Here is a 25,874-nt window from a genome sequence, read left to right as displayed (position 1 = left end):
AATCGGACAGGGGTGGTTGGCATATATGGTAAATACAGCATATAGTAAGGGCAATCCAAAAGTCAGCTTTAATATACATTGTCGCTTGAGCCTTCATGCTTACGTTTCTTTACGATTGGTCTTTCTTTGCCTTTTGAGTCCCCAAGCCATTCACCACCTGACTTGTTGACAACCTGTGCTTCTGTCGTTGTGGGCTACGATGCTGAGCACACAGCTTCACAATTGTCATTTTCTTTTCTCCTCTCTCAAAACATCCCTCTCTGCCTCTTCCTCTTCCTCCTCTTCCTCCTCTTCCTCCTCTTCCTCTTCCTCTTCCTCCAAACACATTCCATCTCCCGTCTTCGATATCCGTCCTTTGGATGTTGAAGACACCGATAATAGCCCAACAAGGCTTTTCACTTCCTACGGTCATAAACAGACGTCTCTTCATAGCTAAGCCGTTTCATCTTCTATTTCCCTTCGCCTTCGTAATTCTTGCTGCTTTCCCTATTCCCGCCTCCTCAATCCATCCCAACAAATACCCTTTTCCACATGACACTCGTCAACAATCTAATCGAGCTCCTCTACATATCCGCCAGCATGGGCGTCAACTCCTGGAGTGACCTCCTCGCTATTGAATTGATTCATCTGAGCGTTCTCAGCAAGAACGATCTTCTTAGTGAGCTAGTCGAGTTGTTCCTCCTGCTCACCATGCAGAAGCTGTTAGGTTTCTTAGAGTCACGTGAGTATCCTTCACTCCATTTAACTGCCTCGCCGTCGATATGATTAAAAGACCATGCAAGCAAAGACACTTACTTCTCTCCTTGTGCTTGTGTTTGTGCCTTGGCTTTCTTTCTTTTCTGATGCACTTCTACATTTGATCTAGTTCAGTTGGCTAACTTGTTCTTCTGATCTTCATAGTAGGGGCTACCGCTAGTTGTTTTGAAGGCAACGCTTGTCCTAACCCTGAACAAAGTGAACCTGAGTCCGATCCTGCTGAGCCTGCGGATACTAACACTAAGGCTGACATTGATCGTGATCCCAAGGCAGAAGCTACGCAAGCTGATTTAGAAGCTGTCGTGAACGGCACGTCTACCTCTGACGCTGGCTCCAGATTTGAATCTGCATCTGTGTTTGTGTTACTACCTGAACCTAAGCATACTCCGGCATCCAACCTTGAGCATCATCCTGTCTCAGGTTCTGACTTTGAGTCAGTCTCTTCGTCTACTTCTGAGCTTGTAGCCGAGAGCAAGCCTCAAGGCCTGGACGAGAGAGAAAGTCAGACCAATCTCGAGCCTGAATCCCAGATTGAAGATCCATTGGTGGTCAAAGAAAAACAAGACGCACAATGCCAGATCGAATCTGAAAATGCTCTTATGCTTGCGAAGGGTCTAAGGGTTGAGAGTCAAGATCAACACGAAGAGTATATCTCGAGCGAGCATCAGATCAACAGCCAGCAAGGTCTCCTCGTTGAATCCCAAAACCAAGACAGACAGAACCTGGTTAACTCTGAACCCGGGAGCAATACCGACATCAAGAGTGACGACCGTTACGGACATCAAATCCACAGCGGAGACCAGAAAGAAAGTCCACTGTTGGTAAACTACGAGGATCAAGTCCACAAAGAACACATCTCAGCTGGCTCTGAATTGGCTCCTGTATCCGGGTCTGAGTCTGAGCCTGAGGCGGGTTTTGACTCTGATTCTGTATCTTCACCCGCTCCTACACCTGAGCTTGTCGAGGAAGATAAAACTAGTGTTACCAAACACCAAGGGCCCCATTTAGGAGCAGCGACCGGACCGTTAATCCTACAAGCGAAGCCTGGTGCACTTATTCTCAGACAGAATTCAGACCTACTGGGTCTACGAATCACTGCCCCTCGTGCTCGTTCTCCTTCTCCCCTTCGCTCATTCTCTCGCTCTGCGATTGAATGCTTGGGAATACCAATGCCGTCAGAAATGCCTCGCCCTTCAACCTCAAACGTGCCAGATTCATTGGCTGATATACCGCCTGAGTACCTGCAGTTACCGTTTGTCGACGAACATGTGAACAGCTCAGCCCCAAAAGGCAACAAGAACTGGCACTCGGTCGACCTCCCACACGAGCAGCTCACCGCCGCCAACCTCACTCGTGCTCAGGATCTCTCGAATTGTGATCTGCGAGAGCCCGTTGTCTCGGACTGCTTTGAAAAGCGCTGGATTAACGATAAAAGCGGCTTTGGTTTGGTGGCCACAAAGCACATTCCTGCTGGTACAGTTATTATTGCGGACGAGCTCATGATTTTGTGGTCAGGTGAGCACAAGAAGTGCAAGTCTTATGGAGACACGAATGCGATGCTACAGGCGAAGGCGGCGAGAATGGGGCCGGAGTGGAACAATGAGTTCCTTTCACTCGCGAAAGGTCAGAAGAAGAAGGGCTTTGCGATCAGAAAGCGCAGACTTGGTCTTGAAGGCGCAATATGGGACCAGCATGCTTTGCCTACGGCGTGGGAGGGAAACGTCGGTGAGGTGCTTGGTTTGAACCTGGCTTGGTTGAATCACTGCTGTATTCCGAACTGTGTTCTGCGGTTCCGGAACGAGTATCCCACGAACAAAAAGGGCGAGATTTGCTACGACAAGAAGCCGAGATTGGGAAAAGCGGTCGTCCGCGCTTGTGCAGACATCAAGCCTAACGTGGAGATCAGTATCGCATACATGCAGACAGAAGGAACGGCCAGAGAAAGGCGAGCAGCTATGAATCGCCGCTTCGGCTTTCTATGTGCGTGTCGGTTCTGCGCGACGCCGCATCCTTCAGCCGACAAAGCCATGTGTCACTACCGCCGCCTCAAGCGCCGAATCGAGGACCCGAACATCGTATCTAATAAACCGGCTATCGCGTACCTGCATGCGTCTATGCTGCTCGACCATCTCGCGGCAATGCGCGTACAAGACTTCCGAGTTGCCGATATCTGGGTCAAATGTGCTATGATTGCGGGTCACCACACTGATTTGGCAAGAGCATGGTGTTTTCTCAGGGAAGCGAGGGAGCTGTACCTCGTGCTCGAAGGACTTAACGGCGCTATTTATCATCAGGTCGAAGGTTGGTATCGTGACCCGACCAGTATGCCAGGATTTGGGGGTACAAGGCGAGGTTTGAGCTCTCGCATGAAGGCGTTCACAGACTTCAACCAGGGCATCATGCCAAAGAAAATGCTATTCATGCTGGATGCGAAGCCTAACGAGTACATCGCAGTCCCCCGTTATCGTCCTCTTCCCCGCACTGATAACGACAAGGGACCGTCCTATGAAATTATCGATGGGCCTGACTTTGCCCCGGCAGAGCTCAAGTTCGACTCCAAGAACCCTTCTGATATGTGCCGTACCCACGACAACTGTCAGACGCTTGTGGACCATTTAGACCGCGTTCGTGAGAAGCGCAGGAACCGCGGACCTGCGCGAGAAATGACAGATGACCATGATTCGGAGCCTTATTGTGACGGTTTCAAGCAAGACTTCCTGGCAGCGTTTATGGCCGTGGCGAGGGAGCGCTTCGGGAAAGCCGCGGTAGATGCTGAACTAGAAAAAGACCATGATAATCCTGAAGAATCGTTTAATCAAGACGTTCAGGTGTTTACATCTTGCGGAGAGACATGTCCCAAGCCCGGTTGCACGCACCAGCAGTATGAAGTCGAGCTTCAGAATCCTTCATGCGCCTGCGACAAGGAGCCCGGTGAAGAAGGCCAGCCCGATAACAAGGAGAACGAGGAGTCTCATATTCAAGAACCGACCGTTGGAGCGCGGAACCCCGTAGTTAAGCACGTTGGAGCTGAAAAGAAACCGCAATTTGTCAATTTGGATGATTTTGCCTACTGCGATGCAGGTGTTGAGTATAACTGAACTCCGAGAGCTTTCGCATCGACTGATCCATTGAATATTGCCTCGATCGAATTTCCTCGAAATTTTTTTTTTTTTTTTTTTTTGAATTCCCCTAGTTGTTGGAGTACATCTCGATCGATCCGATCTCATACTGTTGTTTACTCGCGTTGGCTCATTTTTGTCCTTTCCTATACATAAATTATGGAAACAACAAAGCAATTCATCAAGACGTTAGAAAATAACTCCCTTGTGCTAAGCAATAATGAAGTACTGCTTACAAGGATTCCCAACGCCACACGTAGGATAGATGGTCGTCTGCTTTGAAATGTGAGGAGATGACTGGCTGTAACGAGTTCATGTGCAGCGGGTCAGAGCAGCGGGTCAGAGCGGCGGGTCTAGCAGCATCGTGGAAGCCTCTATTCCTTCAAAAGAACACAATTAATCCATACAAGGAGTTGTTTTAGATGTCAGAGACAAGGACAAATCAAAGCGAGAATCAAAATCAATGAAAGTGTTGAATTGAATGGAGCAAAGGGGAGAAAGACGAGCGAACGGGCGAAGATCTTCCCAACTCTAAGAGACTCCCAGGGTCCTCACCACTTGCCACACCTTATAAACAACCTGTCACGCCTTGGGGTGGATATCTCATCAGGGACCGGCTCGTTCTGAGTTAATCTCTATAACTCTTCTACTGTTTATTAGTATCGTTCCTCTATCTAATACGATAGTGATACTCCGCAACTCCACAACGCTGGCTTATCTAATAACTCCGTCATTTCTCAACGGCTCTTCTCCAACTGGATTTGCTTTCCCCAAACCCATCAACCGCTCTCATGGCTGCCTCAAACGACCTTCGGGGCTGGGTGATGAGTGCCGTGTCCGGTGTTGGTAAGTTTCCCAGTCCAATATATTTGCAATCCACCTGACGGTCCAGCCTGCGTCCTGGGGTCTTCGGTCATCTGCGTTGATCTTCTCCTCCGCCACTTCTGGCCTCGAAGCCATTTCCAGATCGTCCGAAACAATTCGTTTCTTTCCGCATCGTTATGTCTCAGTGCAGGAGTTATTGTAAGATAGTTACGGGGCGGAAAGGTTGATAAATGCTGATGGTGACCTTTAGATCTTCACCTCGTTGTATAGCATGCTCCCCACCTCCCGCGACTACCTCATGAAAGCCGGTTGGTCTCCCTCACGATCCGCATACGCTCTGATCGGTCTTTTTATTGCTGGAGTCATTGGAATCCGTGGGCTCTCTGCAGTGCTGCACAAGTTCCTGCCCTCCCATGTGGTGGATTGTGCTCATACTCACGAAGCGTCGCCCCGCGACGACTCCGACCTCGAACGAGGAAAGCTTTCGCACGCTGCATTGGATCATCGTCCTCGCAAACGGCTCTCCGAGCGAACTCCCCTTCTGACTTCACATAAATCTACACCGGCGGGAATCGGTCTTCCAGGTACGGGTCGTGAGCCAGGCGGCATCGTCCGTACAGGTCGCGAACCGTGGCGTGTCCGTCTCGGACGACGAATGTACACCTTGATTGGAGGTGCGAAGGCATACTGCGACGAGAATGGTCCGTGCTATGGTTTCTCACAGGCTTGTGGTGACGAATGCACGAAGACCCTTATCCGTCCCGCCGTTAGCGCGGACGATGCCTCTGATACAGACATTCAGGTTCCTGGGCTCTCGGCAGATGCTCCCAGCTCCTCCTCTGAAACAGAAACGGCGGATAATGCTCCCTCGTCACCTCCAATGGGAGCGGAAGCGGACGGGCAGTCTAAGCATCCGGTTTCCGTTGCCCAACACCACCATCACGTACCCCAAAACGCTTTTCTTTCGATAGGGTTACAAACATCTGTCGCCATAGCGTTACACAAACTACCAGAGGGCTTTATCACATACGCCACTAATCACGCAAGCCCAACACTGGGGATGACAGTCTTTTTAGCCCTCTTCATCCACAACATCAGTGAGGGCTTCGCAATGGCATTGCCGCTCTATCTCGCCATTCATTCTCGTGGATGGGCAATGTTCTGGTCCAGTCTTCTAGGCGGCATCAGCCAGCCTGCCGGTGCTGGACTGGCAGCGCTCTGGATCTGGGGTGCTCGGAAAGCCGGTAGTGGTGCCGGCGATGGCCAGAATGAGACCTCCTGGGCTGTCTACGGCTGCATGTTTGCCGTTACAGCGGGAGTAATGACCTCGGTGGGCTTGCAGTTATTCACCGAAGGTTTAGTCTTAACACATCAGCGGAATATGGCAATTGGCTTTGCTATTGGAGGCATGGGCTTGATGGGTCTGAGTTTTGCCTTGACAACTTGAAAGTATATTGGCGTTAGGCTTTGCATTTTGGATCAGAAGAGTTGGACTTGGTGCATGTTACTCTGGAGTTACTGCACGATTCAACTGCATAACGAGTGACGATACCATTCATACTTACGATAGAACTGCAGTCACGGAAACGATAAAAGTACATTAGTTTAGACTAACTCATATGCTCGATAGAAGGAATTCGCTGTAAGACGCCAGCTTTATATTTTGAATGGACTCCAACACCTTTCGTGCAAACAACGATTACCCCAAAAATGACACATAAAGGAAAGTGAAGGCTCTACGAGCCCTTCGCCGCTTCTCGCTCCCTCTTGCGCGCAAGATACCGCTCGCGCGCACTTAATACCTCCGTAGCCGACTTGTGACTGCGACTGCGCTCCGCGATCTCCTTCTGCCGGGCTGCTTCGGCCTCCTGGCGTTGACGCTCCTGTTCCTCTAGTTGTTGTGCAATCATTTCGGTCTGACGGGCACGCTGTCCAGCACGTCCAGCAGCCTGTCGAGAATGGTCCCGTGACGTGGGACCGGTGCCAGCACCAGCTGTCGTCCGCGCCGCGGCAGGTGCAGCATTTTTCGGCTTAGGTGCAACATTCAGACCGGCGGAGAGCAGCTGTCTCTTGTCAACAACTTGCCCGTCATCATTGACGGCAATATGAGCACCGCGCGCGTTTAGCTCTGCTGCGATTTGTGCCTCGGTCTTTTCGTCCTCTTGCGTTGTATCCGTCGGTACCTCACCACCATTCTCCTGGATCTTCCTTGCCGCCTCCTCCGTCGCCTTCATAGCAGCATCATGCTGCTCTTCACCGCGCGCCAACAGGTCGCGGTAGAACCCAACCATGCCCGTCCCACCGTTCTTCTTCCGCCGCTCCTCCTCTTCCTGCTCCCTCTTTTTCTCCTCCTCCTCAACTCGCCTCAACTCCTCCTGCTGCGCCTTATACGCACTCGTCACAAACTTCTCTTTATCATCAAATTCGTCACCCTCGGCCTCGCGCTCCTTCGCTAGCATTCTATCCCTCGCGCGCAACTGGTCCCGTTTCCTGATTTCCGCGCTCCGTAGCAAAGAAGTCATATATTTTGGCACACTTTCTTCATCTGCGTTCGCTTTATTTTTCTTCTCCGGCTTCGCATGTAGACTATCGTATACGGCGTCGTATGAGTATATTGAGGGGTCGAGATCCTGTGCCTCGGATGCATGTTTCTTCATGCTGTGCAGCGCTGAGAGGTTCGTGTATTCCCGTTCCCGCTCTTGTTTCTGGTCTCGTTTCGCAGGCGCATTGTTTAAGCCGTACGTGGTCTCTGTCTTTCCATCCTCTTTTTCATCATCCTCATCCGCGAAAATCGACGTCTTACTCAAGGGTTTTATCTTCGGTTTCGCGCCCTGCCCCAGCGGAACGACTTTGCGCTTTGCGGGGCGTTCCTCAGACTCGTTCTCTGTTTGCAATGGTTTTTTCTGCGTGACGGATTCACTATCGAGTTCAATTCCTCCTATCGTCGTGATTTCGGTCTCGTTTGTGGCGCCGCCGCGCTCATCGGTGTCGGAGTCGGAGTCGAAGACGGCTTTTTTGCGCTTTTGCCCTCCGCCCGCGAGAGGATTCTTTTTTGACAGGCTAAGAAGTGTTTTGGGCGGCATTGTTCCTCGCACAGCATGTATTTCTTCCGAGCTTGTAAAAGTACCGCCTCCAGTCAGAGCAAAGAACTTCAGGTCTTCGAACGTCAGTCGTCTAGCACGTGATCTTAAGCGCGTTATCATATCAGCACGTGATCATTTATCACTATCTCCGTCCGATCTCCGTAGCACACCTCCGCAATTTATCCAGAGCTCCCCTCTCTATCACCAATCGCACGGCTGATATAAAAAACAAGGCCGGCGAAATGTCATACTACTTCACAATTCTCTCCCCAACAGATGTTCCCCTTTTTAACATTGCCTTCGGCACCTCCAAATCCGGCGGCGATGGCATCGCCCGCTTTCGCTTTCCCGACGCCGCCCAGAACACGTATATGACGCAGTTCATTATCCACTCTAGTCTCGATATGCTTGAGGAGGCACAGTGGATGGGAGGTAATATGTATGCTAGATACTTTGTTTTATTCGGTCAGATGTTATGAGAAGGCAGGATGTATATGCTAACATGTGTCTCTGTATGTCAGGTACCTAAAACACATCGACACATACCCACCTGCTTCAGCATATGTCTCTGCTTTTCTAACGCCCTCCGGCACAAGATTCCTGTTATTACATCAACCACCTCAGCCAAATCTACCCCCTTCTGGTGCCGGTGGTGGCAGTGGGGGACTTGGGTCGAGTACAATGAGCCTTGGTTCCTCCGCGATGGGGATGGGAGGATCAGGGCTCTTCGGAGGGTCAGGGGTGGGTTCGTCAGGACGAACGTCGAGCAGTTCTATCGCGGCGAATCCGACGGCGCCGCAGACGGAGGAGGCGGTTAGGCAGTTTATGACGGAAGTCTATGAGGCGTATGTGAAGACGGTGATGAGCCCGTTTTATAGAAGGGGGATGGAAATTCGAAGCCCGGTTTTCAGGTCGAAGGTATCGGCTGCGGGAAGGAAGTGGTTATAAACCATTCTTTTTTCCTGTCTGTTATGTCTTCTGACGAGGCGTTATGTTGGGTGCTCTATGTTATGCTGTTTCAGCTTTATTGCCCTCCTAATAATGTTCATTCTATAACTCGAGCAGAGGAACGCTAAACTGCTTGAAGAATGGGAAGTATTTAGCCAATGCTAATTAGACGTCATCTGAGGAGCCAGCTTCTTCACAGTGACGGCCTTGAAGTTTTCCACCGCGTGCATTACATCCTCCAGCTTGGCAACTGCACCGAAGATTCCACCCTCCATTTTCACCGATTCTATCGTGCTTACGTGAAGGGCCGGCTCACTGGCTGCAGTACCATCTTCAAGGATAACACAATCGAATCCCCGGTCATTGGCCTCGCGCATCGTCGTGGACACGCATACGTCCGTCGTCACGCCCGCGAGGACAAGGTTCTTGATACCTTTGTTTCGGAGGAGAAGCTCAAAGTCCGTGTACGCAAAGGCACCACGGCCGGGTTTGTCAATTACCGGTTCGCCGGGGAGAGGATACAGTTCGTCAACGGTGTCATGGCCCAGTTCACCACGAATCAGAAGACGACCTAATGGTCCGGGCGAGCCAATTCCAAGTCCGGATGAATTATTCTGTGATCGATATGTTTCTCGGCTTGAAAGTGTTGACAGATCAGGTCGGTGGCCTGGCCGAGGTCAGATTGGGACACGAGCAAACTCTGGGATCAATCACCTTCGCGGGTATGATACACTGGAAACCCGGCTGACCTAAATGTGTTCAGTAGCTGCTGTAACTTTGGTATCAGTTCTCGTGCAGGTGATATGTCATAGCCTTGAAACTCCATATATCCACCTGGCGCACAAACTGCGAGATGGTCAGACACATCAAGGAAGTTATGGCATGGGCAGTTGCTGACAGTCTTTTTGCATATCAATGATAACCAGTGCAGTTGTATACGGCGTGAGCGTTGCATCGTGCGGCCAGTCATAAGGAACCGCAGCGATCTGGCCTTTTCGAACTTTGTGATGAGGAACTTGTCGTGGCTTCTCAACAATCGGACCATGATTGTGTGTGCCGTTCAAGACTGTCAGCGTCCAAATGCCAGGAGTTCCAGCTGCAACCAGCATAAACGGACAGTCCATCAGACGGGACGTGCGCCGCCGTTTCCTCGTCTCTTCAGTAAGGCCATTGCGCGGCCGGTAGTGCCCGCCTCGGTCACACCGCAACCACACTTTGGCTGTACGCCCCGGCTTCTTTTCAGTTGGTGTACTAGACGATTTAACCACCACGTTATATCCATGGGCTTTTGCATGCGCTTGCACAGAGGCAAGAAGCGATGTTCTGACCACCACTCATGTGAGCGATTATTTTCTAGCTATGAGCATCGATGAAATAAGAAAAGGCACTTACTTGTCTGGGTATGTCCCTTCCGGCGGAGGCACAAGCTGCATTGACATATCCGGGATGTCTTGAAGATCGCTAGGCGCGTCGAGATTCAGATCGGTGGGGTCCGCCATGGCGACACGACTCAGAACGACCTCTCGTGTAGAAGAACTGCTAGAGCAGGCGTCAACATCATCGAAGGACCATCACCCGATTGTGATATAAGGATAGGGCACAAATCAATCTCTTGAGGGTTCGACTTAAACGGTGCGTGGAAGCAGTGCCCAAGAGACTGATGCGAACCCAAGATTATCTCGTGCGTGGTTATAGCAGACAGCAGGTGTATGTCTGAAGACGAGTGGACCAGCGCCCCAGAAACGTGGCCTGTCGATCGAAACCAGCAAGACTTACCCAAGAACTTGGGAAACAAGAATATTGTAATTTTAACTCAGTCACAACCTCGTAGACCTGTATGGCTGGCAATTCCAGCGACTTGGAGCCTGCCGCGAGTGAGCCGTGCAAAGGCTGGAGTGAGGCAACTGAGGTGTGTGTTCAATGGACATCACGTGTTGGGCTGCCCGTGATCTGGTCTCGACCAAGCACCCTGTGGGTGGCAATACTTTCATAAGGCTATCTAATTCCACCTTATCTCTAATATTACTAACTTATGTCATTTTGTATATTGACTTCCATCAAATATTGCGAATCAACAGAATGAACTATCCGATGGTAGTAAGGTGAACTAATTAGCACGGTGAATTTGCTAAGCTTCCATCTCCATTCAACATATCAAGTCATAAAACTCTATCTGCAGTCGCGATATCCACAATGACTCTTGGTTTGACCGGAATATATACTTCTGCACCTGACCACTGTTGGCCTAAGGCCTTCGATCGTATCATTATAATTAAGCACACAATCGCCGTATTCTTCTACTAATACTGCCCTAAATCGTGCCAAAGAAATCTTCTGGCTCCACTTCTGAATCCAACTCTGTTGACCATCATGCGCGATGAGCAGTGCGTCAAGTCTCATACTGCTGCATTCAAACAAGTTCCACGCACTTGATGCCTAAAGATCAAGCCAACCCAACTAAGCCCGCATTGGGCCTAGCAGGATCGCCATGGTCACCGCCTGGCCCTGGGAGACTATTCTAAGTAGGCTAGCCTAACTTGCTGTTTCCGTGGTCACAGCGCATCCACATGGTTCCCAGACCCGGGTTTGTATCACATCTCTTTCCCCCAACATCATCAACAAACCCCCCTCTGCCACGACGAGCACAACACCAACCACACTCAGCCCTCTGTGAGGGATGCGCTCAAGGTAAGTCCACTCGGGGCTTCTTTCCCCCTCTTCTTCTGCTCTTCTTTGCTTGCCACCTCCCGTCTCGCTGTTGGATCCGCCGTCGCGATCTCCTCTTCTGCTGCGACACCGCCTCGGCCCCTCCAACATCGTCCCGGTCCATACATAGCGGCTCTTCCAACTAAACACCGGATACTGCGCCCGTATATGATCCCGATTGAGTGTGTTTCCGGCCTCGTTATTTTTTTTCTTCGACCCTAATTCTTCAACGGGCTCGTCTGACTGCACCGCCGACGATAAAGTCTCCTGACGTGCACCCCTGGGACGTGCACCCCTACACCAGCCTCGCCTGGTGTGGGCATAATGCCTTCCGCCGATGAGCCTTCTTCAACCCGCACCAACGGGACCAGTTCCCGATCGGATCAGCTTGCGTACTACAAGAAACAGTATGAACAGCTTGAGTCTGAGCTTGCCGATTTCCAGGCTTCCAGTCGCGAATTAGAGGCAGAGCTAGAGAAGGAAATTGAGGCGTCTGAGAAGCGTGAGCGACAGTTGAAGGAGAAGGTGGACAACCTGAGGTATGAAGTGGAGGAGTGGAAGGTTTGTTTGGTCACCCTTCCCCTTTTCTTCCGCGTCATCAAACTCATTTCTTTTCCCCTAGTCGAAATACAAGCAATCCAAGTCAGAAGCTAGTACTGCCCAGAATGCACTGCAGAAAGAAATAACTTCGCTGCGTGATGCGAACCTGACACTACAACTGAAGTTGCGGGACACAGAAGTTGCCAATGATGATTACGAACGTCAGGCCCGGCATACCACCTCATCCCTGGAGGATATGGAGTCCAAGTACAATCAGGCTCTTGAGAGAGAGGTTCTATTGGATATGGAGTATAAACAAGGCGAACAGGAACGGGAGAGTCTGCGCATTGAGAATCAGCGGCTCCGTGATGAACTGAACGATCTGAAGATCGAAACTGAGATCGTTCAAGAGAGGCTCAGGAACAATAACCGCCGCCGCCGCCCAGCACCTCTTGGGCGCAGTCCCTCGACGCCGCATACTCCTGAGATCTTCGACCGTTCTCCCGGAGAATCGACAGTGTCTTCGCCGCTTTTCAGCACTCCTCCAACCAAACTATCGCTGACGCTGGCTTCTGCAACTGCAACGCCACCGTCACCTCCCATGTCTGAAACGTCGAGTAGTATGCGCAAGTCATTGACTGCAGCATCGGGGTTTCCCCTCCAGAAAGCATCGGCTTCCGAATCTTTTGGTACACGATCGCTTTATGGCAATAGACCGCAACGATTTCAAGCCCACTCCCGGGCCACCTCTTACGCATTTAGCAACGGTCGCTCCACGCCCTCTGCTACTACTACCAGACCTAGTTTGCCTAAAGCGAACAACACTACCGCAAATCGCCCATCTGGGATACCCAAATCTGGCTCTCTGCATCAGATTCGTGGACTTATCGGGAAGATGCAGAAACTGGAAGAGAGGGTTCAGTCTGCAAAATCCAAGCTACCTCCTCCGTCAGAGACTGCTTCAAGAGCGTCCTCGCGTGCGGGCTCTATGCTCGATGCTAGTCCTGGTGCGGCGACAATTGCGATGCGGAGGGATACTCGCAAGCGACTAAGCGGCAGCAGCTTTAGCTCATCCGTTAGGGACGGCGATGGAGCCCCTTCGTATGTCACATCCAGCCGTCCGTCTTATGGAACTAGGACACAAGGAGATAGTCGTCCTAGCAGTCGTACCAGTTTCTCCAGTTCCCTCAGTCACAGTACTCACCCAAGTGTGACGCCTTCTAACCGCCCAGAAAGTCGCCAGAGCCGTACGAAAACTCCACTGGGCCATTATTCCACCAATCCTACCACTGAAAGTCGGCGACCACGCTCGTCACTCAGCAACCCGGCGGGGCAATCGACCCCAATTAACGGCATGACGTACATAGACGAGGATGAAGACCTTGCCGAACAGTTCAATATGCGTGCAACGATCAGCTCAACGCGCCCTACTCGTCTTCCGTCGTTCTCCAATCCAGCATTCTCTACACCCACTGGGTTGAAGAAACGGTCAACTAGCGGCATGTCAGGAATTCCAGCACCTAGAACCTTGCGACGAGGAAATACCATGGGGCCGCCCAAAACGAAACCGAAGCCGGTGGCCGGTGACTTAGGTGAGACATTCTGAACGGCTGCGCGTTCGCAAGAGCACTTCTTTGAAATTCACGGCTGGTATTTTGCTTAATCATTACACCTGGTCGTTCAGGATACGGACAGTAACCCTTTCTCTTAACGCTGGCTTCCCTCTTGAGAGGGTCCGTGGTGTTATTGGAAGATCCCGTTCTCGGAGTACATTGGAAAGGTTGTTTGCCTCGGTTGCTTATAGACTGGATTTCGTGTCATACCTCTCACCACATATCTGTACAGTCGGAGACTTGTATCACCGTGATGGTTTTGATTACTGCCGGGGACGATGCTCCTAGAGCTGAAAGCCCATCGGCGTCCAAGCTGTGTCTCAGCGCTTATTTCTTTGGGTTGTACATTTGGTCCTGTGTATCGTTGTATTAGGTATTAGGCGTTATAATACCCAGTGACTTTGAAATCAATAATCTACTTAGCTATCGCCCTTGCGTATTCCTGCAGATTCCAGGTATTTATGAAGTAAGTGACTATAGGGTGTTGTTGCCCACGGCTCGGGCCGAGGTGGTGCTGTTTTTACCCCAGTCAGTTTAGTGCCTTGCTGACGCTTTGATCCATTTGGTGGTATGACGAGATCATACCTAAGCAGCAGAGCAAGAACTGAGCATTTTTGGACATACGAGGCGATTTCGGAGTCGTTTCGGCTGTGCAGGTGTATCCGCTAGATTAATGTTGCAATCTACTGCAGGTAGATTACTTTTTTGGACATAACGGCCGCCATATTTTTTTTTTTTTTTTAATCGGTACTACGATGCAGTATCTGCCATATTCGATACCAACGACATGGTATTAATCGAACGACTTTCGCTCCAACTACTGCAGTGCGTGCTCGCCCTATATCTCTTGGGACCCGTGCTATAGTCCCGATTCCAACCTGGCATTACAACGAATTCCCAACCTTTATTCTGAGATTGTCGACCCCAACCAGTTGAGAAGCCACAAAGGCACAAACACACAACCGTACGGCGCACAGCTCTGGCTATAGCATAATGAGTACCTGGGAGCCCAGGCATCCGGCCTGCTTATCTCGAAACCCCAGCCCTTTTTCAGAAGAAGAAAAAATGAATTCAGTTTGCTTTCAGACAACAGAGACGGCATTCCAGTACCGCTCCGACTCTGTCTATAAACCAGTCACCGTTGAATCATGGGGCTCCATGAGTTGCGCCAGAATCAGGTTGAGTTTGGTGACTGTCGAATATACCGTATGAGCCTGAAAGCAGGATGCTCATCAAATCCCCGAGTGGCAATATATCGTCTCGACGTTTTTTGTTTAGCAAGTTGCAGAATATGGAATTCAGGGAACGGCTTCTACCCTTGGCAGAGACTGAACATCATTCAAGATATATTTGCAGCGGTAAAGCCGACAATCTTATTGGCAGATTGGTGCGTAAGTCAAATCAGACTTTATTCGGTACTGACTAGCTCGACCTTCCCCCCCGGTCTAGACTGTCTAGCCGACGGAAAACGGGCGCTACGTGCTTCAAGAGAGATCGATCGTCTCTGCAGAATGTCTCCGCGAGCCTTGGGGCTAGGGCATTGCAAAAAATCGAATTTCCTGCTACTCAAGCCCAACTAAGTGCAAAAGACATCCGTTCAATGATACTAGAGACGGCGGAAAAAGCTACCGTCTCATTTGAAGTCAAAGGGGGCTCCCTACCGTGGGGCAGAGGCTGCCACATCCTGATTTTCTGCTGATCAAGCAAGAACCAGCGCCCGATTGTTACTTACTACAGTTTATAGTCGTGACCTCGTGGGTTTCAAGACTTGCACCTCAGAATACCCGCCATACCACATATGGTTAGTTGCCAGGCGATTTGCTGAGGCCGATCCTCTCCCGAGGACCAACTCCCCAACGTGAGCTTCATATCCGAAGATTGTGATTGGTGGGATACTTGACCGGTGCCAACATGTCCGAAGGCGGCTAGTATATTTCTGCTCTCGATACCACCACCGTTTATTGGTTATCGTACGTATTGATCTTACAGGTTGAAACCTCGATGGCTGGACTACGGAGGATTTTAAGAGTATCAACAGGCCATGGTTGCTTTCCTGATGTATACCATTGGGAACTTGACAAGAAAGTTATTGAGATGTTACTTTTGAACGAATTGCCGGCGGCGGTGCAAAACCGGACTTCTTGGAATCCTTTGAGGACAGACTTGTAGGAATAAAACTCCCGAGCCGACACTTACTCCGGAACAGGTTCCGTACAAACTTGGCCTATGAAATACTATCGAAATCTTACTGTACTCCGCATACTCCGGCCAACAAGCAGTCAGCTTATACTCCGGAGAGGTAAGCAGATAAGATGAAGAGACTCCTGTAGCGATATAAAGGTTGCCATAAATTCCCAGCTGAATGATCCATTGATACGATCCACGCGTGGTAGAGGTCGTTCGACGCAGCTGAGATTCAATCTGTCTATGCGGATATTTCAAACGCAGCCTTATACTCCGTAAAAATACTGTACTCTGCGTAATTACCGAACACCACCTGACTGGAAAACCAAAAAAGCCAACTCCAGCTTTCGGAGCGGAGTATTAATATTTTGGGGCCAAATGGACGTCATTGGGAGTTGGCACGCTATATGAGACACTAAGGATTCTGAAATTGCATAGGCAGGCATACACAGTAAAACGGGGCAAAAAAGTGGTGGGAAGAGTGCGGGCGGCCCAACAATGCAGTCAATGGGGTGGGAATCCTGGACCCGGACTCCGAAGAAGATTCATTACTGCCGCGTATCCAGATTACGTTCCTGATCCAGCTCGGTCTTTTTCTCACGTTCTCCTCGCCTCTGTATCATATTCTTTTCCCCCTAGGGATAAAAGAAGAAGAATATTAGGATTCATTTTTCCTCTTGTTCATTTCAGATTTCTTCTTCTGACTCTCTTTGACCGGTGGTGGTAAGTACTGCGAATCCTTCCGTTCCTGGCGCGCTGTACCGCCGTTTGCGACTGAGGCGAGTACAGTAGCTTTCGATTTTTCTGGGACCCTTCAGGTTAACGTTGCGTTCTGTCAGCCCAGCTCTTTCTCTCTTCATCCTCCTTCCGGCACGAATGCTCTCTCCTGCCTAATTGACTTATCCTGGCTCTTCTCTTCTGATTCTCCAACCCGGGCTTATCTCACACCCTTGTCGTTTCACGAATTGAACGAAGCCCGTATTCTCCCCTTCTCTCTGGACCTTCGGGCTGTTTCCGCCGACTTTCCTACTTTCCCCCCGAACTTCTTTTCGAGCTGCGCATTAATATATATCGCATGGGAAGCGTTTAATACATAATACTCAAACAGCCACTGCAAATATGGGCGTCCCAGACGGTACAACAAACGGCCACGGAGGCTCTCGAGCCGCCAAACACAACCTCCCCTCACATTTCATTGGTGGCAACCACTTAGACGCTGCTGCCCCAAGCAGCGTCAAGGACTTTGTCGCTAACCATGAAGGTCACTCCGTCATCACCTCGGTGAGTTTAGCCTGGCGACTATTGAAGAATAATTTAGAGGCGGTCGGACCGGCGACTAACTAGAACTCTCACTTTCAGGTCCTTATCGCGAATAACGGTATTGCGGCCGTCAAGGAGATTCGATCTGTCCGAAAATGGGCCTACGAGACATTCGGCAACGAGCGTGCCATTCAATTCACAGTGATGGCAACCCCAGAAGATCTGGCGGCGAACGCCGACTATATCCGTATGGCTGATCAATATGTTGAGGTATGGAAACGCCTTTCGGATGATTCGGAGTGTATATAATATAGGTCAAATTTGTTAAATCTCCTCGCAGGTCCCTGGTGGTACGAATAACAACAACTACGCCAACGTCGAGCTGATTGTGGATGTGGCTGAACGGATGGACGTTCACGCCGTCTGGGCCGGTTGGGGTCACGCCTCTGAGAACCCCCGGTTACCAGAATCTCTAGCCGCTTCTCCCAAAAAGATCATCTTTATTGGACCTCCCGCCTCTGCGATGCGATCTCTTGGTGACAAGATTTCCTCTACTATCGTCGCTCAGCACGCTCAGGTACCGTGCATTCCGTGGTCTGGAACCGGTGTAGATGAGGTGAAGGTTGATGAGAACGGCATCGTTACGGTGGAGGAAGAGGTTTACAACAAGGGATGCACATTCTCTCCGGAAGAGGGTCTAGAGAAAGCCAAGCAGATTGGATTCCCCGTCATGATTAAAGCCTCCGAGGGTGGCGGTGGTAAGGGTATCCGTAAGGTTGAGAAGGAAGAGGACTTTATCAACCTGTACAATGCTGCGGCGAATGAGATTCCTGGGTCACCTATCTTCATCATGAAGCTTGCCGGTAACGCCCGCCACTTGGAAGTGCAGTTGTTGGCTGACCAGTACGGTAACAATATTTCGCTTTTCGGTCGTGACTGTTCCGTGCAGCGACGGCACCAGAAGATTATTGAGGAGGCGCCAGTAACCATTGCGAACCCTACAACTTTCCAGGCCATGGAACGTGCCGCCGTGAGCTTGGGTAAGCTTGTCGGTTACGTCTCCGCCGGTACGGTTGAGTACCTGTACTCTCACGCTGATGACAAATTTTACTTCCTGGAGCTCAACCCGCGTCTGCAGGTCGAGCATCCCACCACTGAAATGGTCACTGGTGTCAACTTGCCCGCTGCCCAGCTCCAGATTGCCATGGGTATCCCTCTGCACCGTATCCGTGACATTCGTCTGCTTTATGGCGTTGACCCCAATACATCGGCGGAGATAGACTTCGACTTTTCCAGCGAAGAGAGCTTCAAGACTCAGCGCCGTCCTCAGCCCAAGGGACACACCACCGCTTGCCGTATCACTTCCGAAGATCCTGGTGAGGGTTTCAAGCCCTCTAGCGGAACCATGCACGAGTTGAACTTCCGAAGTTCATCTAACGTTTGGGGTTACTTCTCTGTCGGAACAGCGGGTGGTATCCACAGTTTCTCCGACAGCCAGTTCGGTCACATCTTCGCGTACGGAGAGAACCGCTCCGCCTCGCGAAAGCACATGGTCATTGCCCTGAAAGAATTGAGCATTCGTGGTGATTTCCGGACGACAATTGAGTACCTGATCAAGCTCTTGGAGACGCCAGCTTTTGAGGAAAACAAGATCACCACTGGTTGGTTGGATCAGCTGATTTCCAACAAGCTGACTGCAGAGCGTCCCGATACAACGATCGCTGTGCTCTGCGGTGCTGTCACTAAAGCCCATCAGGCTAGCGAGGCGCGCCTTGAAGAGTACCGTAACGGCATTCAGAAGGGTCAGGTTCCCTCTAAGGATGTCCTGAAAACCGTCTTCCCCGTGGACTTCATCTACGAGGGTAAGCGGTACAAGTTCACTGCCACCCGTGCCGGTCTTGACAGCTATCACCTCTTCATCAACGGTTCTAAGTGCTCGATTGGTGTGCGTGCCTTGGCTGACGGTGGACTACTCGTCCTCCTCAACGGTCGGAGCCATAACGTATACTGGAAGGAGGAGGCCGCTGCTACCCGTATTAGTGTGGACGGCAAGACTTGCTTGCTCGAGCAGGAGAATGATCCTACTCAACTTCGTACTCCCTCTCCCGGAAAGTTGGTCAAGTTCACCGTCGAGAACGGAGAGCATGTCCGCGCCGGTCAGCCTTTTGCTGAAGTTGAAGTCATGAAGATGTACATGCCTCTGATCGCCCAGGAGGACGGTATTGTCCAGCTCATCAAGCAGCCCGGTGCCACCCTTGAGGCTGGTGACATTCTTGGTATCCTTGCCCTTGACGATCCATCCCGTGTCAAGCATGCTCAGCCGTTCACCGAGCAGCTTCCCCCAATTGGACCCCCTCAGGTCGTTGGTAATAAGCCTGCTCAACGATTTTTCCTCTTGCACAGCATTTTGGAGAACATCTTGAAGGGTTTCGACAACCAGGTTATTATGAACTCTACTCTCAAGGAGCTCATCGAGGTCCTTCGCGACCCCGAGTTGCCTTACAGCGAATGGAACGCCCAGTCTTCCGCCCTCCACTCCCGCATGCCCCAGAAATTGGATGCTCAGCTTCAAAACATTGTTGACCGCGCTCGGTCACGCAAGGCCGAGTTTCCGGCCAGGCAGCTGCAGAAGACTATGGTCCGATTCATTGAAGAGAATGTCAACCCTGCTGACGCCGAGATCCTGAAGACTACACTTCTTCCTTTGGTTCAGGTTATTAATAACTACATCGAAGGCTTGAAGGCGCACGAATACAAGGTGTTCGTTGGACTTCTCGAGCAGTACTACGCTGTGGAGAAGCTGTTCTCTGGCAGCAAAGCTCGATATGAGGATGGTATCCTCGCCCTCCGTGAGGAGCACAAGGATGATGTTGCCACTATTGTGCAGATCGCCCTGTCTCACAGCCGCATCGGCGCCAAGAACGACCTCATCCTCGCGATCCTGTCGATCTACCGTCCCAACCAGCCTGGAATGGCCAATGTGGGCCAGTACTTCAAGTCGATTCTGAAGAAACTGACTGAAATTGAGTCGCGTGCTGCGGCCAAGGTCACCCTGAAGGCTCGTGAAGTCCTCATTCAGTGCGCTCTGCCTTCGCTGGAGGAGCGTCTTTCTCAGATGGAGCTCATTCTGCGCTCCTCTGTTGCGGAGTCTCAGTACGGCGAGACCGGCTGGGCCCACCGTGAGCCCGATCTCGGTGCCCTCAAGGAGGTTGTCGATTCCAAATACACCGTGTTCGACGTTCTGCCACGCTTCTTTGTTCACAAGGATGCGTGGGTCACTTTGGCGGCTCTCGAAGTCTATGTGCGCCGCGCCTACCGTGCTTACTCAATTCAGGGTATCCAGTATCACCACGAGGGCGAGCCAGCATTCCTGTCTTGGGACTTCACAATGGGCAAGCTGGGTCAGCCTGAGTTCGGTTCCATGACTGCTGTCACCCACCCCTCCACGCCAAGCACGCCTACCACTGAATCAAACCCCTTCAAGCGCGTCTCCTCAATCAGTGACATGTCCAACTTGCTAAATGACAGCCCCAACGGGACTCCCAGAAAGGGTGTCATCCTTCCTGTACAGTACCTCGAAGATGCCGAAGAGTACCTCACCAAGGCTTTGGAAGTGTTCCCAAGGGCTGGCACTAGGAAGCCTAGCGACCATGGCCTAATTGCCTCTCTTGAGGGGAAGCGCCGTCCGGCTCCCCGTGCTGACAGTGAGTCTACTGAGCTGACCGGAGTCTTAAACATCGCCATCCGTGACATCGAGGAGCTTGATGATGCCCAGATCGTTGCCCAGATCAGTAAGCTCGTTTCTAGCTTCAAGGACGAGTTCCTTGCGCGCCGCATTCGTCGTGTGACGTTCATCTGCGGCAAGGATGGTGTCTACCCCAGCTACTACACCTTCAGAGGTCCCAACTACGAAGAGGATGAGAGTATCCGCCACAGCGAGCCTGCCCTGGCCTTCCAGCTCGAACTCAACCGTCTTTCCAAGTTCAAGATCAAGCCCGTATTCACAGAGAACAGGAACATCCATGTCTACGAGGCGATTGGCAAGGGGCCTGAGAACGATAAGGCTTTGGACAAACGGTACTTCGTTCGCGCTGTCGTCCGTCCCGGCCGACTCCGTGACGATATCCCCACTGCGGAGTACCTTACCTCGGAAGCTGACCGTTTGATGAACGACATTCTTGATGCCCTTGAGGTCATTGGCAACAACAACTCCGATCTCAACCACATCTTCATCAACTTCTCCCCCGTCTTCAACTTACAGCCCAAAGATGTGGAAGAGGCATTAGCAGGCTTCTTGGATCGCTTCGGCCTTCGCCTTTGGCGCCTTCGTGTCACTGGTGCCGAGATCCGCATTCTATGCACCGATCCCGCCACTGGCATGCCATACCCTCTGCGTGTGATCATTAGCAACACTGTTGGCTATATCATCCAGGTTGAGCTTTACATTGAGAAAAAGTCCGAGAAGGGCGAGTGGCTTCTTCACAGCATTGGTGGCACTAACAAGCTTGGATCCAACCACTTGCGTCCGGTTTCCACCCCTTACCCTACCAAGGAGTGGCTGCAGCCTAAGCGCTACAAGGCTCACGTCATGGGTACTCAATATGTGTACGACTTCCCTGAGCTCTTCCGTGAAGCTTTCCAGAACTCGTGGACCAAGGCCATAGAGAAGAGCCCGAGCTTGATCGAGCGTCGTCCTCCTCTTGGCGAGTGCATGGAATACAGCGAGCTTGTCTTAGACGATACTGACAACCTGGTTGAGATTTCTCGCGGCCCTGGCACCAACACCCACGGTATGGTTGGATGGATAGTTACTGCTCGCACCCCCGAGTATCCCGAGGGCAGACGCTTCATCATTGTTGCGAATGACATTACCTTCCAGATCGGTTCGTTCGGTCCATTGGAAGACAAGTTCTTCCACAAATGTACCGAATTGGCTCGTAAGCTCGGAATCCCTCGTGTCTACCTTTCTGCCAACTCTGGTGCTCGCATTGGTATGGCGGATGAGCTCATCCCATACTTCTCCGTTGCTTGGAACGACCCTGCTAAGCCTGAGGCTGGCTTCAAGTACCTTTACCTCACACCTGAGGTGAAGAAGAAGTTCGACGCAAGCAAGCAGAAGGAGGTTATCACTGAACTGATTCACGATGAGGGTGAGGAGCGCCACAAGATCACCACCATTATCGGTGCCAAGGATGGTCTTGGAGTCGAGTGTCTTAAGGGTTCTGGTCTCATTGCTGGTGCCACTTCCCGCGCTTACGAAGACATTTTTACCATTACTCTCGTCACCTGCCGTTCAGTCGGTATTGGTGCCTACCTTGTCCGTCTTGGACAAAGAGCTATTCAGGTTGAGGGCCAGCCTATCATTCTTACTGGTGCTCCTGCCATCAACAAGCTGCTAGGAAGAGAGGTCTATACTTCCAACCTGCAGCTTGGTGGTACTCAGATCATGTACAGGAACGGTGTTTCTCACATGACCGCTGCTAACGACTTCGATGGTGTCGAGAAAATTGTCGACTGGCTTGCCTTCGTCCCCGAAAAGAAGGGCTCTCTGCCACCCATCCGACCACTCGCCGACCCTTGGGATCGTGACGTTTCTTACCACCCTCCTGCAAAGCAAGCCTACGATGTCCGTTGGCTCATCAATGGTAAGGAAGACGAGGAAGGCTTCCTCCCTGGTCTTTTCGACGCCGGCTCCTTCGAGGAGGCTCTTGGTGGCTGGGCTCGCACTGTCGTTGTTGGTCGTGCTAGACTTGGTGGCATCCCCATGGGTGTTATCGCTGTCGAGACACGCTCTGTGGAGAACGTTACTCCGGCTGATCCTGCTAACCCCGACTCTATGGAAATGATCACCCAGGAAGCGGGCGGTGTCTGGTACCCTAACTCGTCCTTCAAGACTGCCCAGGCCCTCCGGGACTTCAACAACGGCGAGCAGCTTCCCGTTATGATATTGGCTAACTGGAGAGGTTTCTCTGGTGGACAACGTGACATGTACAACGAGGTTCTGAAGTACGGTTCCTACATCGTGGATGCTCTCGTCAAATACGAGCAGCCTATTTTCGTGTACATTCCTCCGTTCGGTGAACTCCGTGGTGGTTCTTGGGTCGTTGTCGACCCTACCATCAACCCCGACCAGATGGAAATGTACGCCGATGAGGAGGCCCGTGGTGGTGTCCTGGAGCCCGAGGGTATCGTTAACATCAAATTCCGCCGCGACAAGCAGTTGGAGACCATGGCTCGTTTGGACCCTACTTACGGAGAACTTCGCCGCGCTCTTCAGGACAAGAACCTCAGCAAGGAGAAACTTTCCGACATCAAGGACAAAATGGCGGCACGCGAGGAGCAACTCCTTCCTGTTTACATGCAGATTGCATTGCAGTTTGCCGATCTGCACGATCGTGCTGGCCGCATGCAAGCCAAGAACACCATCCGCCAAGCCCTCTCCTGGAAGAACGCTCGTCGCTTCTTCTACTGGCGTGTTCGCCGCCGTATTAGCGAGGAGTACATTATCAAGCGCATGCTCACCGCATGCCCTGCTCCTGTTCAGGGTGAAGGCAGCGGAGCTGTCGCCCAGGGTGTGTCGCCTGCCCCTAGCGACTCCCCTCGCACCACCCATCTCCGCACTTTGCACTCATGGACTCCCTTCCTTGAGAACGAGGTTGAGAATGACGACCGTCGCGTCGCCGTCTGGTATGAGGAGAACAAGGAGCTTATCCAGGAGAAGATTGAAGCTCTCAAGTCTCAAGCCATCGCTTCCCAGATCTCCGACGTCCTCTTCAGCAACCGCGAAAGCGGCCTCAAGGGCATTCAGCAGGCTCTCAGCTTCCTCCCTGTTGAAGAGAAAGAGTCCATTCTCAAATACCTCGGATCCAACTAGATTCACGGAGTCCCCCATTGTCTCTACGAAGAACAAACCTACTCCTTGTGAAGAATTGATTTATTGCATTACTACTATCTTCTTTTAAAGCGCCTTGTTCTTTTCTTTACATTCTTCAGATCCAGACTCCTTTAAGGCGACGATTACTGATTGCTTGACGGTGGCTTGTTATGTTTGCTTTGACTGGGTTAGAAGGCACATGATATGGAATGGTTTGGATTTTGCATATACTGTTGCGTCTTTGTTATTTAGCTTTTACGTCTCATTGAATGGAACATTTCATAGAAATACCTGCAGTTATATGCTTTCAGTAGATATTGTAGTCTCTAAAAAAGCGACCTTCATCTGACGCTCGGCACCTAGTACGATTACCGCGTGCCCAGCCCCAGCCACGACTGCGTGGCCGGGATTGTACTTGCCGGTTCCGGCACACTACTTGCTCCGCCGGCCGGCTATGCGCCTTCAGCTGGCTCTACTAGACCACGGCCTTGCCTTCCCGGCAGACAGCAACTTTACTATCAGCATAGGTCCTCAGGCTAGGGTTGATAATCGCGGCTGCAGCTCCGCTGTTAATGCTACTCATATTGCCCTGTTTCAGTCCCAAGTTAAGAATGTGGATGTGGTGAAGATGGAGGAAATAAAGAAAGCCAGGTGGGGATAAGTTGACCATGATATGAGCTTGCTGGTTATTAATAAATCTAAAAAGTCTAGTAGGGGGTATATAGGGTAGTAGAATAGGAGAGTATAGAGCTCTGCCAGAGCTGCCTACTGAATTTTAGAACAGCCTGGGGCAATAATTGGACTTAGTTGGGCAAAATTGGACGTTTGTATATGAGATCGAAGTCTGTATACTTAGAATACTACACAATATATGCTGTTTCTGTTTCTAGGGTATGCCTAGAACAATCCTAAATAGGGAACCTATAAGTAACATTGCAGCCAGTTCATGAAAATATTGGATTCTTTTTCTTCCTCCAACCCCGGGCAACATGACATGGAAGGGTAATAAATCATAATTACCTAGCCGCGGCGGCCTTCTATACCATCAATCCAATTTAATGGCTCTATAAACCTATTAAACCAATCAACATAGTTGCACACTTCTATATATATCCAGCCAATGTCCTCCTCTGGATCATTTACGATGCTATCCTTATAATACAGAGACCATTGCACATCCTCTAAGCATGCATTTATGTTATTGTGTGTAATTCAGCTATAGCATGTGCTGCTAGGGAATTCTTTTGGTGATTCGTCCTCGAGTTCCTGTCTTTTCGGTTCGGCAGCGAATAAGGCCCAGCATGCGGACCACATCCTAGAAGGTTAAATACTCTGCACTCAGTATAGGCCTCAGTAGGAGAGCCCAAACGTCAGGAGGTTCCTGGGATAGGCTCAGTCAAGGGTAATTCTTGTCCATACTATAATGCTGACTCGTTCCACTTACCGGTCTCTCCTTGAGGATATCAGCATGGGAGAAAATGTCAGATTGCCGCTCTTCTACAGGGCACTGCGAGAGCAACAGTGACTGCCAGTCACCCACATCTGACAGAACCTGCTCGATCCTTCATCGTCCCCTCCGCCCGGATCTTGAGCTGGAGCACATCCTGCAGACAGCACAGCCGCTGGCCATCGGATCCGCCCTAACGGCGCTCTCCAGCTTCGCTCCATTGCCAGCGATCTGCTCTGATGTCTCAGAGTTGTTCTAATACTTGTAGGCAGCGCATGCGCATAGAAAACCATGGTGGCAGACATCAAGTAAGGTTCAGTATAGAAGCCGTCCATAACACGGTCAACCAGAGGCCTTGGACAAGCGGACGGTCCCTTCAACATGATAAACATTTCTACCTGCACCCACTGGATACACCTTTCCTTTTTCTCAACACACGCTGCGTGTACATACAGCAGGATGTAGCTTAGAACAGGCATATCATCCCCTAACAGCTCGGTAAGTAAATGCCATCAGGTA

The 25,874-nt window shown here is 51.0% G+C and overlaps 6 protein-coding genes and 1 pseudogene across 7 annotated transcripts, besides 1 other annotated feature; 5 read left to right on the top strand and 2 right to left on the bottom strand.

The window, feature by feature from the left end:
- Positions 1-25,874: part of a sequence feature (contig 1.104 1606..297769(-1)) that runs on past both edges of the window.
- ANIA_06121 (SET domain-containing protein) lies at positions 532-3,854 on the top strand (the record flags this gene model as incomplete). The annotated part of the gene is made up of 2 exons (XM_658633.1): positions 532-721; positions 901-3,854. 2 exons carry the CDS (start codon positions 532-534, stop codon positions 3,852-3,854), a joined length of 3,144 nt encoding a protein of 1,047 aa, XP_663725.1.
- Positions 4,667-6,147, top strand: ANIA_06122 (annotated as a pseudogene). The gene is made up of 3 exons: positions 4,667-4,721; positions 4,768-4,898; positions 4,951-6,147. Coding segments are annotated over exons 1-3 (1,383 nt in total).
- Positions 6,235-7,783, bottom strand: ANIA_06123 (splicing regulator NSRP1-like domain-containing protein; the record flags this gene model as incomplete). Its single annotated transcript, XM_658635.2, has 1 exon — positions 6,235-7,783. One exon carries the CDS (start codon positions 7,781-7,783, stop codon positions 6,437-6,439), a length of 1,347 nt encoding a protein of 448 aa, XP_663727.1. The 3' UTR covers positions 6,235-6,436.
- Positions 7,993-8,731, top strand: ANIA_11500 (TRAPP subunit TRS20; the record flags this gene model as incomplete). Its single annotated transcript, XM_050611908.1, has 2 exons — positions 7,993-8,222; positions 8,305-8,731. Exons 1-2 carry the CDS (start codon positions 8,026-8,028, stop codon positions 8,729-8,731), a joined length of 624 nt encoding a protein of 207 aa, XP_050467001.1. The 5' UTR covers positions 7,993-8,025.
- On the bottom strand, positions 8,893-10,230 carry ANIA_06124 (cysteine hydrolase family protein; the record flags this gene model as incomplete). Its single annotated transcript, XM_050611902.1, has 4 exons — positions 8,893-9,398; positions 9,446-9,577; positions 9,630-10,054; positions 10,124-10,230. The coding sequence occupies 4 exons, from the start codon at positions 10,228-10,230 to the stop codon at positions 8,893-8,895; spliced, it is 1,170 nt and encodes a 389-aa protein (XP_050467000.1).
- Positions 11,559-13,840, top strand: nde1 (nuclear distribution protein NudE). Its single transcript, XM_658637.2, has 2 exons — positions 11,559-11,998; positions 12,060-13,840. Exons 1-2 carry the CDS (start codon positions 11,762-11,764, stop codon positions 13,581-13,583), a joined length of 1,761 nt encoding a protein of 586 aa, XP_663729.1. The 5' UTR covers positions 11,559-11,761; the 3' UTR covers positions 13,584-13,840.
- On the top strand, positions 16,894-24,169 carry ANIA_06126 (acetyl-CoA carboxylase ACC1; the record flags this gene model as incomplete). Its single annotated transcript, XM_658638.2, has 3 exons — positions 16,894-17,055; positions 17,134-17,304; positions 17,375-24,169. 3 exons carry the CDS (start codon positions 16,894-16,896, stop codon positions 23,906-23,908), a joined length of 6,867 nt encoding a protein of 2,288 aa, XP_663730.1. The 3' UTR covers positions 23,909-24,169.

The sequence above is a fragment of the Aspergillus nidulans genome, chromosome I (assembly GCF_000011425.1).
Source record: "Aspergillus nidulans FGSC A4 chromosome I".
Classification (NCBI taxonomy): domain Eukaryota; kingdom Fungi; phylum Ascomycota; class Eurotiomycetes; order Eurotiales; family Aspergillaceae; genus Aspergillus; species Aspergillus nidulans.
This window is presented reverse-complemented; position numbering and strand designations above follow the sequence as displayed.